Source organism: Trachurus trachurus (assembly GCF_905171665.1).
Source record: "Trachurus trachurus genome assembly, chromosome: 22".
Taxonomy (NCBI): domain Eukaryota; kingdom Metazoa; phylum Chordata; class Actinopteri; order Carangiformes; family Carangidae; genus Trachurus; species Trachurus trachurus.
This window is the reverse complement of record NC_139907.1, coordinates 24592979-24610338: the sequence shown is the minus strand read 5'-3', so window position 1 is coordinate 24610338 and position 17360 is coordinate 24592979. Positions and strand designations below refer to the sequence as shown.

The 17360-nt window shown below is 40.5% G+C and overlaps 3 protein-coding genes across 3 annotated transcripts; 1 reads left to right on the top strand and 2 right to left on the bottom strand.

Moving 5' to 3' along the window:
* Positions 1-62: 62 nt before the first annotated feature.
* On the bottom strand, positions 63-5986 carry ldah (lipid droplet associated hydrolase). The gene is made up of 8 exons (XM_083998204.1): positions 5760-5986; positions 5229-5375; positions 4205-4339; positions 3196-3365; positions 1803-2043; positions 1503-1585; positions 871-1250; positions 63-808 (listed from the first exon to the last, which is right to left on the bottom strand). The coding sequence occupies exons 2-7, from the start codon at positions 5365-5367 to the stop codon at positions 1062-1064; spliced, it is 957 nt and encodes a 318-aa protein (XP_083854330.1). The 5' UTR covers positions 5368-5375; positions 5760-5986; the 3' UTR covers positions 63-808; positions 871-1061.
* A 1797-nt stretch (positions 5987-7783) lies between these two features.
* Positions 7784-13660, bottom strand: alkbh1 (alkB homolog 1, histone H2A dioxygenase; the record flags this gene model as incomplete). Its single annotated transcript, XM_083998653.1, has 6 exons — positions 7784-8464; positions 9826-10019; positions 11593-11683; positions 12130-12292; positions 12599-12707; positions 13523-13660. 6 exons carry the CDS (start codon positions 13658-13660, stop codon positions 8014-8016), a joined length of 1146 nt encoding a protein of 381 aa, XP_083854779.1. The 3' UTR covers positions 7784-8013.
* Positions 13661-13849: 189 nt separating this feature from the next.
* Positions 13850-16901, top strand: slirp (SRA stem-loop interacting RNA binding protein). The gene is made up of 4 exons (XM_083998957.1): positions 13850-13939; positions 14634-14692; positions 15014-15121; positions 16548-16901. Exons 1-4 carry the CDS (start codon positions 13873-13875, stop codon positions 16614-16616), a joined length of 303 nt encoding a protein of 100 aa, XP_083855083.1. The 5' UTR covers positions 13850-13872; the 3' UTR covers positions 16617-16901.
* Positions 16902-17360: the final 459 nt, after the last annotated feature.

Here is a 17360-nt window from a genome sequence, read left to right as displayed (position 1 = left end):
TTTCCTCACACTCAACATGCAGCTTTTCAAAGTAAATGTTTAAGATCAAGTCATTGTAAAATATACTGCACACAGAAAAATAGTTGCAGTGTTTGCAGAACATGATGAAAGGAATGTTTGAGACCCCCCTTTTCTGCCGAGATTACATTTTTACCAAATTTAAGGATACATGCCAGAGCATACGTATATATATATGTGTGCGTGTCATAAAATGGTACATAACGATGAATAGGCCACAGACTCAGTGGTTCACAATCCATGCTTTGGCTACCAAGATGTCCTAACCAGTTTCATTTACTACTCGATTTACCATCTAATGGCAGTTGTGGCGATTTTCATAGTGACAGCCACTGTAACATTGTATTGTTCACTGTGGTTCACGTAGTGTTACAGAGAAACCTGAGGTTGATGATTAGTAGACATGATAAATATATATATCATAGTTAAGAAGGCTAGCCATCACAATCACATTATGTCTTTCCTTTCTTTATTAAACCTCTTATCATCACTTGTTTGGTAGAAGTAATTGTAGTTTGCAAAGAAATAGCACAAATGAAAATGTCATTGTTTCAATTCAAAATCAGTACAGTACATCATCAAAGGAATATGGGTAGCCCCTCCTTTTACAGTATTGGAATTGCTAAGTATTGATTTGTAATTACATAGTAATTATAAAACATTAGTGTAATAACCACTGGTAATAAGTTGGTAATTACAGAGAAACTACTGTAAAAGGATAAAAGAAGGGTTACTGGAATATGCATACTAAGCTTATGTGTGCGTGTGTATATGTGCATATGTAGCTGAGCTATATTAATACACACACACACACACACACACACACACACACACACACACACACACACACACACACACACACACACACACACACACCTGCAGGCATGCACTTCTTATATATATATTAATGTTTAGATTTGACATAGTCTTTCCAGTTTAAATCTCAAACTCTATTCAGTGATCTCTGCCAAAAAATCCATCTGCAGACAGAGGTGAAAGCCACAAAACATCACGGTCATCAGGAAATGTAAAGATGAAAGAAGTCATGTCCTCAAGTCCCCACTGATCCACCGTACCACCATTTTAGCAACTTCTCTTCCTGCATCCAGGACGAAGGCGTGTCGGAACCCACTCTCACACAGTCTGATGTCTCCGAGTGGGAAGTCCTGTTTGATATCATGGTAATACTGTACTGGACACCAGTGGTCTGTAGCTCCATAATAGAATATAAGCTGAAATTAGACACAGATATTGTTTAATACACAACTATCCAAACAAACAAACATTCACTGGCATGAACTTACACTGGACTAAAGGTAACAGCTGGAAAAAATATTTCATGAGTGAACTATGAATCATCAAATCATTATTCAAGCTCAACATTTTATTCTTCTGTCTCACATTGTCTTGATGGCATCAAATGTTGACTGGTAGCTATACAGCATATGGAAACATACATATACAGTGAGCATAACTCTTCTTACCTTTTCGAGATTATTCTTGATGGTTATGTTATCTCTTTGCAGAACTTTCTTCATTTCCTGACCACCCATGTACATAGCATTAGCTATAAAGAGACAAAATTGCATTTGTTTGCATTCATTTGATGGCTTTGTGTATATTCAACTGAAACCAAGTGAGATGCTACCAAGAGTCAGATAAAACAAGAGGATGAAATCCAGGACAAAACAACTGTGGAATGACTCCAAGATGAGCTGAACTGATTCAGTTAACAATTCTCCACAAGATCAAATGAATCAAAGTGAGCAACAAGCTTTACCAACCTGCGCAGTCTCCAGTGAGCAGACCTGCAGTGGGCTCAACAACGCTGAGGTCCAAAGAGCGAATGCCACCAAACACCAGTTTGATCAGGCTGCTTTTCAGTGTGTCTGGCAGCAGAGATAGCAGGAAGAGAGGCAGGTAGGCTGCGTAGCGCAAGTGACACAACACAGGGGTCATGACCTTTCCCTGAGGGCTCTGAGCCATGCGCTCAATGGTAGGAAACAGCATAACAGCCTTCAGAATCTAGATTAACCAAAACAGACACATCAAAGGGAATAAAATGGCACCTGAGATAAGATAAGGCAAGGAAAGGTAATTTTATTTGTATAGCCCATTTTTACAGTTTGTCTCAAAGGGATTTACATCAGCATCATAATAACATCCTCTGACCTCTGACCCTCACATCGAATGAGGAAAAACTCCTAAGAAAAACCCTTTTAGCAGAGAAAAAATTGGAGAAACCTCAGGGTGAGCAACAGACGTCTGCCCGGGCAGACGTGCAATAGATGTTGTTACAGACAAGAAAACAGTTGTAGAAGTTGTAAATCATGAACATGCAGCTGAATAGAAAACGTGATTTAATTTGCTCCTCTTAGGCTATGAGTACTTGAGTTCTCATTGAGCATTTCACCACTCACAGACCTGCCAGTTATGTTCCCAGTTATGTTTAAAGTATTGTTGTGGGTTTTGACTGAGGCAAGGTGTCCAACCTGTGACAGAGACTTGTTGCTCTGGAGCCTGAATGAAGAATAATGCAGATTACACACTGTTTCCCTTTCATTCATACAGTAGTTGTGCAATGCTGCTGCAAGATTTTCACACACAAAAAATAATTGTCCTTGCACTGTGTGGTCGCAGCAACATTTGATGTTATCACGATGACAAGTGCCTGAACTCGTCCCATTCATCAGAATTAGATCATCATAGAGCACAGCTTACAGCTCAGCCAACACATGAAGTGAACAACACACATTAATAATTTTTGATTTGTGAAATATTTCATATTAGTTGCAAAAGTTAACACATTTTGACAGCACTAACATAATTTGAGAGTAATAGAGTACTGGTTCTTAAGGTAATAGGAGTGCTCAGATGTGTATAGTATATAGCCATAGTGCCAACAGTGTGCAAGAACATTTCTCATAAACATGACATTATCTATTTCCAAATCCAAAACAGCTCCACTGTGTCACAGCCTAAAGCCCTGCCACAGGTACAGACAAATCCAGGTGTGACCTGATATTGTCTGATGCAGGTCTTAACATGGCCTCTACCCTCTCATTTGAGATATCAATGAACAGCAGGGTGATGTGGAGTCATAAAACAACATGCAGTCACCAAACTCAAATTATTACAAGTCTCAGCTCTTAGAAATTGTGAGGTATAGTGATTTACCTTGAGTTCAGGGTCTCTCTTGATCATCTCTAGAATGATGTAGCAGCCAATGGAGTGTCCAACCAGGATCAGGCTGGTTTCTCTGGGAACATGTTTCCTGAGGAAGGTCAGCTTGTGTTCTATCTGCCCATTTAGACCAAACACGTCCGCCTCTGCAACTGAGGATGCATCTGTTGGAAAGAAATGTGAAAAGTTTAACCCTAACCGTAAGTTCACAGTCTGTCTGTCTATCTATCTATCTATCTATCTATCTATCTATCTATCTATCTATCTATCTATCTATCTATCTATCTATCTATCTATCTATCTATCTATCTATCTATCTATCTATCTATCTATCTATCTATCTCAGTCTCAGCTTTAAGAGGGGATCGGTACCTGGCTTCTGTCTCTCCCTGGATCGTGCAGTCTGGGTCTGACTGCTGGCGTGGCGTGCTGTGCCTTGGAGCACTCGGTAGTGGTGGGCCAGGGTCGAGATTCAACACTGATTCTGACATTGCACACACTTGAGGTTAAATTCTGTGTGTATTAGTTTTCCACTAGGCGTTTCTGGGGAGACTGCCTTTTGTATTTTGGTTTCAGTTAAGTTAGAGCTCCTTTTGTTTGATTTAGAAATATCAGCAGCAGAGAGAGTTTTAGTTGATCTTTTGGGTTTATTCTTTTCTTTGTTTTCGCAGCTCCCCGCCCGGTCCACTCACTTTTTTACCTTTTGTAAATATTGACCTTGTTTACTGAAAACTATTAACAATAAAACAACAGTTGACCACAATCCAAGTACATCTGGGTTTTTATGTGCGTCCCCTTTCCCCTCACGAGCCGGGACGTAACACTATCTATCCTATTAATATGTTAGGGTCAGCAAAGACACAGTGCTGTGCTCTAATGCTAGTGTATGGAGCTACAACTACACGCTACACCACAAACAGCCCCTTCATATCTCCCCCCATCCATGTTTTCACCGTAAATATACAAGAGTCTATGGTGTAAACTCCTTAGTAATCATCAGTACCTTGCACCATGTCCATGGAGTCGGGAGGCACACAGTGACCAGCATGACTGACGGCCCACACTGGGTGCTGGTAATCAAACATATGATGAAGCGTTTGCATGAAGGTCCTGTAGAAGCCCACTACACCAGGATTACCTGAGTGGAAGAAGAAAACATTTACAACTGTGTTTTACTATTGTTCTACATTTCTACTGCTGCCAAGCAAAGGCTGTACCACCAAGAGTGAAAAGGTGAAAGGTAAGGGGAGATAAAGATACTACACAGTGACAGGTGGCAAACAGATGATTCACTTCATCTGATCCATTACAGTGCAATTACCAGATAATGAATTTGTTTTAACTACTGAATGGTCTTAAAGGGATATTTCAACATTTTGGCAAATCCGCCCATTGCCATAACCCCTATGGTCTTAGGGGTAGGTTCGTTACCTTTAATTGTCGGCACAACACCGGCTTTGCATTTACCTCGAAAACAACTCTGTCTCGTAACCTTGACCTTCCATTATTATCTCATAGCGTGGTGAATGTGCAGGTCACAACTTGTCCACGAGAGCGTTTTGGAGTTGTTGGATTGTGTATTTGATGAGTTTTGAGGGAAAGCCCAGAAATACCATGAGCCTCTGTGGCGTTAGCTGAGCAGCTCGCATCTCTGCATGGCCAATCTAAAGACAGTTTGCAACCGACACTTGGGCAAATTTGCCAAAAATGTTCAAATATCCCTTTAACAGTTCCAGCATTAGGCTACAGTAAATACACAGGGCTTCTTTACCTCAGTTCACTTGAATAGTGAGATATGAAACCTTATTTGAACATAAAATTCATTCCATTAAAACTCTCTGGATTTGTTACAGTAACTCCCTGATTGAGGACGGTGAAAACAAACTTGTGTTTTAACTGGTGGACTGATGAGAAGGCTCACAAAACTATGACTGGTTCATTGAGTAAAAATTTCAGCCACGGCCACATCCTCCCACCTCACAATATCACACAATCATTCATCAGCACAGAGTATTAGTCCAACTCACCAGGAATGACGAGGACAAGAGTTTTGTGTCCAGGTTTCAGCTGAGGGGAGCCAAACTTAAGGACCTCGGTGTTGGCTCCACAACAGTAGGTAAAGTCTGTCTGTGGTTCATCCCTGCTTCCTGTCGCTGTGTGTTCCATCTCATCAGCTTTGAAGAAAAATAAGGAAAGGAAAGGAGAATGATAATTTAATTTACAAATTCCCATTTAAATGCATAACTGCATGCCGACGTTGTATGGTAATTCAGATCTAATGGACAGGTGATGACATAATGTATTATTACAATGTGACAGTCTATTACAGCTGGCTCTGCAGTTTGTCAGTACAAATGTGATGCAATTCATCTGTATCAAAGGTTAAATCCAAACAAGTGGCAGATATGAGGATTCAGCTGTCAAGTCTAGACAGCATTTCAGTGGGAAGAGAGAGTACAGAACAACTTGAACTGAACACCTTTAGAATGAAAAATATTCAAATTACACATAGGTACCATTATTGCTAAAGTTAATACGGCACACAGAGTGGTACTTACGTTTTAAAGTCCTCTCCTCTCGGGTTAAATTGATAACATGTAGTTAAATAGTTTGTCGAGCGCTGATAACTTCAGTGAGTTAAACTGACAGTTGACTCGGCGACGTTAGCCTGAGTCCCAGCAGCTGTTTGAGTCTTTACCTGCAGCAGTTTGTACTTTACCTCCGAATAACGGTGACATGAAAATTAAATAACACACACATTAATGACTCTCGTCGGTGTCATGGATGTGTGTAAGGACTTCCTGCTTCAAACACTGCAGGGCTCTGATTGGTCGGCTGAGGTGGTTGCCATCCCAACGCTCACATACAGCTACAGGTCTGCCCCCTACAGGTATGGAGTGGGACAACAACTGAATGAAGGAGAAGTCAGAAAAGGTGTGAGGCGTCTGACCGGTCTGACCCAATACATCCATGGTCTGACCTGTATAGTGTCATAGGAGTGCCATAAAATAGAAAGAGGGGAAAATAAAAAATAAAAAAAATAAGCAAATGTGGGAATATAATTAAGGATGGATAAAGGAATAAATACATAAAGAAATGTGGGAATATAAACAAGGATGAATGAAAGGATGTTCAGCACAGTGTTATGGTGGTAGTGTGCTTGCTTCTTGGTTCTGGGTTAAATTCCTGGGCTTGGGGCCTTTGTGGGTGGAGTTTGCATGATTTCCTTGCGTTTTGTGTGTGTTCTCCAGCTACACGCAAGGTTGACTGGTAACTCAATTGCCTGTAGGTTTGAGTATGTGCATTGCTCGTCTCTGTATATTAAAAACAAAAACCGTCGAGGGATGTCACGATTACTTGTTTTCACAATTAATCGCGGTATTGTCCAAAAAAGATTATGTCGGAACCATATCAGCAGATGTGCGCCAAAATAAAGGTAAAGGCTCAGATACTGGTCCACTTAAAGGGACAACGAGGAGTTTCTATTTGGTTATAAAAAGTCTCACGTTAATGTGGATGAATCTCCGCTAGCCACACTTGTTAATGGGCCCATTTTCGATTAATATATTGTTTTGTCTCTATTGTTATTTTGTTATTATTAGTGGTGGCGGAGATGCTGGTCGAGCCGACCAGCGTTTTTTACTTTCAGTTTCGCAACGAGTCATGAGAATAACGCAGCTGAATCGCCGTTTATGGTCGGAACTACGACGGTATGTGAACCTCTTTGAACCTCTGACTTTAATTATTGATGAATGAAAACATGAGACTGTCTTGCGCCGGTCAAAATAATTTTACGGTGCGCGCGGAGGCTCATAAATGTCGTGTGAAAACGCTTCGCTTTTCCAAAACTCCTGGTTGTCCCTTTAACTAACGTAACATTGAATTGGTTGGAATTTAAATGTTAGCGTGTCATTTATATAAAAAAAAACAACAACAACAAAATAAAACAAAAAACGACTTAAATAAACATGAACATTTGGTATAGATGACAATTTATGACCTGAATATTTCAAACATTTCCCCTGGGGGGTTAATAATTGGTCATATATTAATAGATACTTGAAATATTTTGTGTAAACAATGAGTAATGCAATTATATTTTGACTATATTTGATTTTACACTTTCACAGTGTTGGGAAATTAATTAATGCTCGTGATAATCGGAACACCGTGATTATTTCTTTGACAATAATCGTACCAAGAAAATTTGTAATCGTGACATCCCTAAAACCGTCTAAACCTTTACCAAGGGCCATGCTTTTAGCTCTCAGCACTGTCGTCACTTTATATGTCCTTGTCCTGTCAGACTGCTTCCCTGTTCAGGGTGTACCCCATGCATGGATAAATGGTATCAACAGGAGGTGATTGAATAATTGTGGAAACATAAAGAGGAATGAATAAAATAATTAGAAGTGGAAATGAATGAATAAAATAATAAATAATTGCAGAAATAAAGAAAATAGCGAGTAGGCTACATAAATGATAATTTATTTAGAATAAATAATCCACGAACATGACATCTGTCAAACTTCTTCATGGGGTTTTAAAAAGACAGGCTGAGAAAATCCTGCTGTGCTGATGGTGGTAACCGTGTACCCATCTATTTATGAGGATGGTGCATACACAGGAAACTCAAAACCATTTAAAGTTTCAACATGGCTGCTCAGGCCAAATGCTAACGTATCCAGCTGTGACAGATGTAATATCATAACTGTGCAGAACAACTGACAGAAGTAGTTTCTGCTTCTTCTTTTTTAAATCACAGTGAAACACGTCTCTTCTCTCAGTAAGTATCACAGCACTTGGTCTGTTTTACGTCTTTACACCATCAGAATCACAGTCACTACTCCTCTTCCTCTTCCCGCTCTCTCTGTCTGCTGGGTCGTCATGGTATCCGTCTGTGTGGCCCACATCAGTCCTTTGGTGATGATCAAGTGTTTCTGGGAAGCTCTGCCCCGCCCCCAGCACCTGTCTGACAGTCATGTTCACTCTGCAGCTCTGTATGTACTTGGAGCACACGGCCCAGTCCTGTTTGGATATCTGCTCCATCACAGTGTCGTCCTGCAGGGAGGGGGCCGCGCTGCACCCTTCCACCTCTGGACCGGTATGTTCCTGAGGCACCGGGACGATGCGTGGGACGGCGTGGTAAAGGAGGCGGCTCTGTCCCGACATCACCATCACATCCCCACTGTGCATGTACATGGCAGCTGGGGCATCCTGTCTGCGTGTGCCCCCCAGGAGGAAGATGGCTGACTGCCCAAAACTAGAAGAGACAACAAGATACACTCAGTCTGTTTGTTGTATGCATGATGAACTTTACTATGGGCATTCTGCAATAGATTCTTGCACTTATTAGCACTTTATTACAGGCATTTCTGCAATACAACCCAGCATTTTATATAAACATTTTTTGCAATACTGTCCAGCACTTTATTATGGGCATCCCTGCAATACGAATCAACTCTTTACTGTATAATCTTGCACTTTTTTTTGTTTTTAAGTATATTTATTGGCTTTTCATGCCTTTATTTGATAGGACAGTTGAGGGAGACAGGAAATGTGGAGGCAGAGAGAAGGGGAATGACATGCAGGAAAGGGCTGGCCAATGCGGGATTCGAACCGGGGCCGCCTGCAGCTGGGACTGTAGCCTCTATACATGGGGCACCTGTGCCACTCGACGCTCCTAATCTTGCCCTTTATTACAGCCGGGCATCCTGCAATAGAATGCAGCGGTAGCCTACATAACTAAGCACCTTAATCTCGGCTATACTGTAAATGAGGTTACTCCTCAATATATCTCCGAGTTTAAATAAAGGTTATGAAATGAAATGACCTGACTGTTGGCCCGCAATCTAGTACTTTTTATGGGCACTCCTGCAATACAAATTAGCACTTTACTGTGTAATCCATGTTCGCAATAGAATTTTAACATTGAGCTAGTTAATCATGTGTCATCCCAAATTTATAACCTATATTGTTGGGCATTCTATTTTGTTGTTGTTGGAAAGTTTTGTAATTTATTGTCCTTCCTCTCTTCTCTTCTCTTCCCATCTTACACCTACCTACCTACCTATGGGACAAGAGATGGAAATAAGCCGTACGTCTACAATCTCTTTTCATATTTACTTAATTGTTTTAATGTTCTTTAATATGCATTGTCCCATTTCTTAAATAAATAAACTTGAAACTTGATTGGAATATTTTTTAAGAATATTTATATTTCACTGTTTTATCCAGTCTAGAAAATATGAATGATTTCTGTGGAAATTTGCCATAACTGCTTTGTGACATGGCTAATAATGGCTAAAAATGTTTTGTAGGGACACGCTGATGTTGACCTTTGACCTTTGAATGCCAGCTCCTTTTTCAGTCCAATATAGATATTTTGATCACAAGGAGAAAAAAAAGTGCTTTGTAAGGTCACGACAACTTGACCTTTGATCATCAAGATTTGTGCCAATTCCCATTAAGGCATTCCTGAGCTATTGGGTCTGTGAGAATGAGATGGATGATCAAACATTGTGAAAACAAAAGGCCTCTGATTCTGACTGCACAACAAGAAAATCAATGTGATTGCAGTGACATGCTGAAGCCTGTACTTTATTACTTTCAGACTACTCTCACCTGAATGACAGCAGCGGCCGGCTGTGATCCAGTTCTGATTCGTCCACGTGGATTCCTAGAGAGGAATCAGGGCGGTAGTAGTTGAGGATTCCAGCCTCCGCTTTGAATCCCGGGAACTCACATGCTGCTGCTATTTGGAAAGACAGCAAGTGGAGATCGGCCGGGAAAGGGGTGTAGTGGTCGGCAGAGTAAGTCTGTGTCGGGAGCAACAAAGGAAACATCTGGTTCATGATATATGAAAAGCAACATGGAGAGAGATGTCGTCACAGACTCTGATATGTAGCGGTGTTTACAGTTTTCTCTCACTATATTTTTTATAAACTTGTTTATAGACAAACAACAAGACTTTTGGCAAAATCATTTCACAAATTGTGAATGGATAGCTGATAAGTGAGAAATGTGTGCTGGTTTGCAAAATATTAAACCCCAGATTTGAATGAAAATAGCATCATGCCAGCAGCACGTTACAAAAGACGTTAGGACCCAGCACCTAGACTGTTTTACTATGGAGCCATGCTGTTGTAACATGTACAGTTTTGGCTTAAAGCAGAAGTGAGTGATATATTTGTGTTAATATAAGTCTTAAATAGTTATATCTTCCGACAGCAATCACTTACATAGAGTGTTTGGACTGAAACACGGGTCTGTCAGTCCCTCTGCTCTGCTCTGAGCCGAAGAGAAAACATTTCTCGTATCCTACAGTTTTTATCCAATGAGGAGAGAGAACAGCATGTAGGGCTGTGTGTGCAGCCAAGGAACGCCGTGAATGTGGCGACGTAGCAACGAGGACTGTTATGGTGCGTTCAAGGAAACTCGTATTTTTCCGACCGTGAAGTGGTACCAGTTCGATCTGGTACGAGTTCACCGGTCGGAAGTTACGAGTGGCCGTTATAGTGACTTTCACCGGTAAAACAGGTCGGAAAAACACGAGTGGGTTGCCTGGAACGCTACAAAGTCGTAAGTTGTGACTTGAAGCTGTAATTTACGATTTCAAAAGCCTGCCTGGAACGCAGCATTAGCGAAAACGACCGGATCACTCACTTCTGCTTTAAATAAAGAAAGCCTTCCCTGAAACAGACATTGTCTGTCTGGCAGCAAATGTTGCACCAAACCCTGTCTGTATATACAGTATCACCCAGCATTAATAGTTCCTTTACAACGGTACAGGCTGCGTGGGCCGTGTCCGTGTGCACCCTCATAGTGATTTTGATCCGTGCACTGATAACCATCCAGGTAGTTCCTGTAGTCATGATTTAAAAAGAAAACTAGACTGAGATTACAGCTATCTATCCTTTGCTGCTCCAACAGAATAATAAAGGCTATAGGCCCCGCTGCAGCCGGCCCCGTATCGAATCCCGACTCAGGTGGCCCTTTCCAGCATGTCATTCCCCTTCTCTCTGCCTCCCCATTTCCTGTCTCTCTCTACTACTACACTATCGATTAAAGGCAAAAAGCCCCCCCCCCCCCCCAAAAAAAAAAAAAAATATAAAAAGTATTGTGTCAGGTCACTGTGACCTTGACCTTTGATCACCAAATTCTAATCAGTTCGTTCTTGTTCCAAATTAAAAACGTACAAACGTACAAACGAAAAACCTCACTTTCTAAAGCATGCTGTGCTTTATGGTCGGTATTTCAGGCCCTAATGCCTGAGTGCTTGATATTTGTGGGAAAAATCTCAACTTTGTTGACACAGTTACTCCCCTGATTCTCAGCTTCATGTAATGAAGATCCATACAAAATCTTCCAACAAAGCGGTGTGTGTCTGACCTTGATGTCCCAGTTGTAATGATATCCCAGAGTGACCCAGCGGAGCCTCTCAAGTAGAGTGGGTGGTTCTCTCTTTCCAGAGGCAGGACGGCTGTGGAATGAATCAACAGAAAACAGAGCATATTGGAAAATTAGATTTCAGGTATAACACAGCTGGTAATTCTGCTTTTACATGGCGAGAAGATCAACCCAACATCTGTTGAACACTGTGTGTAAAAAGCATTAATTTGATATTGGCAATTTGTGAGCCTGAATCAATGTATTAAAAATGTTATGACTTGTTAAATGTTTATTTATGGTTTATACAGTGTTAAAAACAGATGTAATAACCTAATTATAAACCACTTATAAATCCTTTATTGGGATAGTCACATTGTAAAGTAATGCTGGTAGTTAATTTAGACAATTCAGCTAAATAAATTGATTAATAATGGTTTCTTCTTGCTTTTACCTTAAATGCTTTATTATGGAATGACACAACAACAGCAAACTGACCATGTCAGTATTATCAAAGTTAAAGAATACAGCAAGTCTCACCTGAGGGCATGTATGCTCTTGCCCCAGATGTCCTCTGTGTCAGAGGGAGACATGTGCATGTCCAGGTTGCAGACGTTGGGCTTCTGAGTGTAGGTCTTCAGACACTGCCTGATCCAGAAGGGTTGAGAGCCCGACAGGAATGGGTTGGAAATGAAGATGAACCCTGAACGTCACAGACAGTTTGATAAGGGGAAACATTGCTGTACTGATGTCAACTAGTATTCAGTATTGAAGACGCTCTTGTGCAGTCAGGCAACAAGTAAAAAGAAAACCCTGATGGTAGGGCTCACTTAAACATTGTCAGGTTGTTTTAGCACACCAATAACATTTAAGAAATACCCTGATCATACCTAATGGCTGTGATTACTTTGTTATGGAGCAGCGCCTAGTGGTCATTAGTGGTAATGCACTTCTGCATTGGCTAAGTGTTGTATCCATCCTTTGTTATTTGCAGCTGCCTATGGTTTACCTGGGTAGCCCTGCAGGCCAAAGGCTCTCCAGTCCCTGACAGGCTTTAATCCAACCCTGGCAGCCTCCACATCACTCACTGCCCCGGGGTCCAGTTTCGCTGTGACTACCTATCAACCACACAGACACACAAAGAAAAAAAACATCATCAGGTTTGCTGCAGTGGCTGATATAAAAGAAGCCACAACTTCCCCCCTAGTCTTTCAACCTGACATATTTCTGTGTCAGGACGCAAAATGTGTAATATTGGAAAAAATGAAAATGGAATGAGTTTACAATGCTACAGTATATGAAGTGTTTTATTTTTCATATTCGTGTATGTTGGTGCCTGCCCTTTGGAGATGCACAAGGTGTTTTTGATTGCCCCAAGGGCTCCAGACTAACCTTCTTTTTACTAGGAGCACAGTGGCCCCTAATTTAAAGTCTTAGGAGCCCAAGCAGAAAATTTAGGGGCGTAAATCGACTTGCAGAGCTATTCACATTTCCTTTTCATTCATGATCCTCACTCACATTTGCCTGCCAACTGCAATGGCAGATTCCAGATTCTTTCAGTCGCATGGAGGGAAATGCAGAATGAAAAATCTAGTCTATAAAAATGTGTGTTTTGCTCCTTGATTATTATTAGAAAAAAGTTGTTTTTCCATGTAGCTGCATGTTGTATGCTATTGTTAATGCATATGAGGCAAAAATTATTTGTCTGTCAACATCTCCAACTTTGTGCGGGAAGTAAAATAGTGAGCAAGAGTACTTTTTGGGGCATTAGAGTGACTGTCTAGTGTCTGGCCAATGTCAGGCACAGTTTCTGCAGGTTCAGTCGTCAGTACCAAACTGCCACCTGTTAAATGTCTCCACAAGCCTGAGAGTTAAACAACGTGTCCGTCGCTCCCAGTACAATATCAGCTCTCTCCCTGGTCGCTCCGCTCACCTTGTCACTCCGCACGTCTTTGGAGAAGTCAATGACATCACTGAAATCCGGTGGAGGGTTTCTTCTCTTGTAGAACTTGAATATTTTTCGAAACGCATCTTCTCCGCTCTCCACCATGGAGGCCGCCATCTTGGCCATGACGTCACGAGATGACCTCTCAACTCAAGTCCGCTCTGAAACATTTCCAACTATACAAATCATCTTAAAAATCTTAGTAATGTTAGTGATACACATCAAAACAAACATACAAAAATAAAATTATAAATATGAAGCATCATGTTTATTTTCAGCATGTAAAAATCAATTTGTGTCACGTGATATGACGTCAGAGTAGAGACCGGCGAAGAAACATGGCGGCGCCCTCTAAGAAAGTTTTCGAGGTCTTCGTGTCTAAAATACCATGGACTATAGCTGGCAGTAAGTCTGTTAAATTTAGTCCGTTATCATTTGTATATAGAAACAGTCAGTTATATATGTGTATTTATAGCCACGAGTTTTATTGTGTACATCGTCTTATAACCTACTGCATGCAGCAGTCACATCGCCACCTCAGAACAGCCTCCACATGTGAGGAGAGCAATATGTGATGCACGTTTGGTAACATCACGTATTAACCATAGTTTTCTCGAAGCCATTTTCAAAGCAATATAAATCTAACACATCAGCATCGCAGACCCAGTTACCGTTTTAACCATCAAACTAAAAGCGCAGTATGCTTCCCTTAATGGAGGATAACAGAAACTGTGAATTACAAATACAGGTCCAATACATAAAGATAAGATGTGTGTTCTTTATATGGGATATACTTCCAACAAAATGGCAACAATCATCTTGCTCACAGTGGCTAATGTATTGTCAGACTCTTGCCAACCGTCTATGCCAACACAGTCCTTGTGGTGCTATTGAAATGCATTGCACTGACGGACTTTTCTACTGTGTTTCTGCACTAGTAGCCTACAATGCAAATTCATTACAAAATGAAACTCATTGTAGGCTATATGACCAGGCAATAATGTTAGACTGCACTAACCCTTGATAGGTATAACATGTAATAATCTGCAGCACTCCTTGTACTGCTCTTGAGAACATTACATTTGTGTTTGTTTTTCAGAGGAGTTAAGGGAGTACTTCGGACAGTTTGGCTCAGTGAAGAAGTGTATTCTGCCATTTGTAAGTTGTCGCAGCATCAACATGACAGACTAACTATATGCCATACCTTTTCAGTACTGGTAATTGGTTGCAGGGTGCTGAGCTTTCAGGATCACTGTAGTTGTCCGTACTGTACCTTATATTCACATTTACACACACCCTCTTACTGTGCTAGTGCTACTATTCATTTCTCCTTCTGTTATAATTCACTGATACATATGCACACATGGGTGTGAAAATTGCCATACAGACACTTAAAACTTCATCCAACCTAATGAGCAAAGAATTTATGTATTTTTGCTAAACCTGCTATGTTTGTGTGTTTGCTGTATGTTGTACCAGGACAAAGAAACAGGCTTCCACAGAGGCTTCTGCTGGGTTGGATTCACGGCAGAGGATGGCCTCAACAATGCACTTCAGAAAGACCCACACATTTTTGAAGGAGCAAAAGTAAAAGTCAAATTTATCACCATCATTTCTGAACATGTTCTTTCCCAGTCATGTCAGTAACATGTTGGTCAATTTGTGAAACAGAGCTTTCACAAATATTTATAAAGTTTGACCTATTTATTAAATGTGTATCTTTTGTATTTATCTAGTCTTTTAGCTTTTAGCTTCTTTAGGACTGTAACAAAAAACATTGTAAAGAATCCAATTAATTCACCTTCTAAATTACTGAATTTTGAATTGATGACAGTCAAAGTTATTTTGAATTGCTTTGTGCTCATTTGAACATTGAAACAGGAATTAATGCTTGTAAAAATTAATAATTCAATCATAAAGGAAAACACATTAATAATATGAGCTGAAAGTACGTTCTTAACAATTTCACTAAACACAGGCTACATGTGAAAAAGTTCTTTTAGAAATATCAGCATGATACTAGATCTTCCCTCAAATTATATCTGTAGATAAAGGTGACAAAATTGCATCACATATGCAAAAATAAAAATTAAATTCACTTAAATGACAAATCAAATGACTGCCAATACCTACTGGGGAAAGAGTTACAACATGGATAGAATTTGAGAACTAAAAGTGCGTTCACACCGGACCTTTAATTTTTGTCGCTGTCGCTCGTATCGCGCCGAAAAAAAACGCTCAGTCGCTCAGCTGCATTTGCTCGTCAATTTGGCACAGACTCGCATTTTCACTTTGATGACGTCATGCCCACTGCCATGTGTCTCTGTTTACACCGGCACCACCGGGATTACGGCAGCCAATCAGCGACGAGCGACTGACGGCCGGAGAGTTGGGATTTTGGTCGCTGTCGCTCGGAGCCCCAGCGATTTTTCGCCTGAGCGATTAAACGCTCAATCGCTCGTTTGCATTGACTTAAAGGGACAACGAGGAGTTTCTATTCGGTTATAAAAAAGTCTCACGTTAATGTGGTTAATCGTTATTTTGTTATTATTAGTGGTGGCGGAGATGCTGGTCGAGCCGACCAGCGTTTTTTACTTTCGGTTTCGCAACGAGTCATGAGAATAACGCAGCTGAATCGCCGTTTATGGTCGGAACTACGACGGTATGTGAACCTCTTTGAACATCTGACTTTAATTCTTGATGAATGAAAACATGAGTCCGTCTTGCGCCGGTCAAAAGAATTTTACGGTGCGCGCGGAGGCTCATAAATGTAGTGTGAAAACGCTTCGCTTTTCCAAAACTCCTCGTTGTCCCTTTAACATGTAAACTCGTCACCAGCGAGAAAAAACAAAAGGTCCGGTGTGAACGCAGCTTAAGAGCTAAATTTAATGGGGTTCCCTAACTTTTTCACATGACTGTCATTAACGTTCCAGGTACAGCATAGAGAAAAAAAAGATATGCCTTGTGTACCGTATGCTGATTTTTACTCCTGTTCTTTTGCTTCTGTTCTCAGCTCCAGATTCAGAGGAACAGACGTATGTTTGCAGGGTCGAAACCAAACAAAGAAAGTGAACTTGACTAAAGCTCTCTGCTTTTTTTTGCCTCCTTGAGATGTACAATGTGATGTTTTGTTGTTCTCTGAAATTCCATTTCTTTGCGATCCTGTTCAGGCAAAAGGAGTCTAGAGCAGGATGTGTTCCTCTTTTGTACCTCAGTGATTTGGAGCCATTATTGTCAGTTTTAATGGTCCAGTTGTTATGACTTAATTTATTGTCAGTGATAGTGCTGTACTTTCTGTAACCATTCTGTCAAACACCAGAAACAACAGCAGCATCATTTGTCTATCAATAAAAACTGTTAAATTGTGTGTTGTTCTCTTTGAATAATGTTTGTAGTATATGTAATGGAATAATTTCCATAAAGACAAATTATATTCTAGATAACTGGAGCCAATTAGGCTGGTAGTTGATTAAATAATGACTTAAAAAACGTTGCTCTGATTTTTGCACTAGGGTTAAAAGAAGGGTTATGTAATATCACTGATGAAGAAGAGTCCTGTTGAACGTCCCTTCACTTTAAGATTATTCTCTTTTCCTTTTTGTCTTCAACAGACACTATGCTGGATACAGCACAATGAAACGAGCTCATTAAAAAAAAAAAACAACACTGAAGAGTAGCATTTATCTGTTTTACTTTCCAGCACTTTGTCAATGCATTTAAATAAAAAATAATAATGACAAATGCTGCATGCAAAATAAACCTCTGCTGGTGCACTATAAATATAGTGCAACTGAGAGAAGATGAAGTAGAAACAGACTGGCTCTGG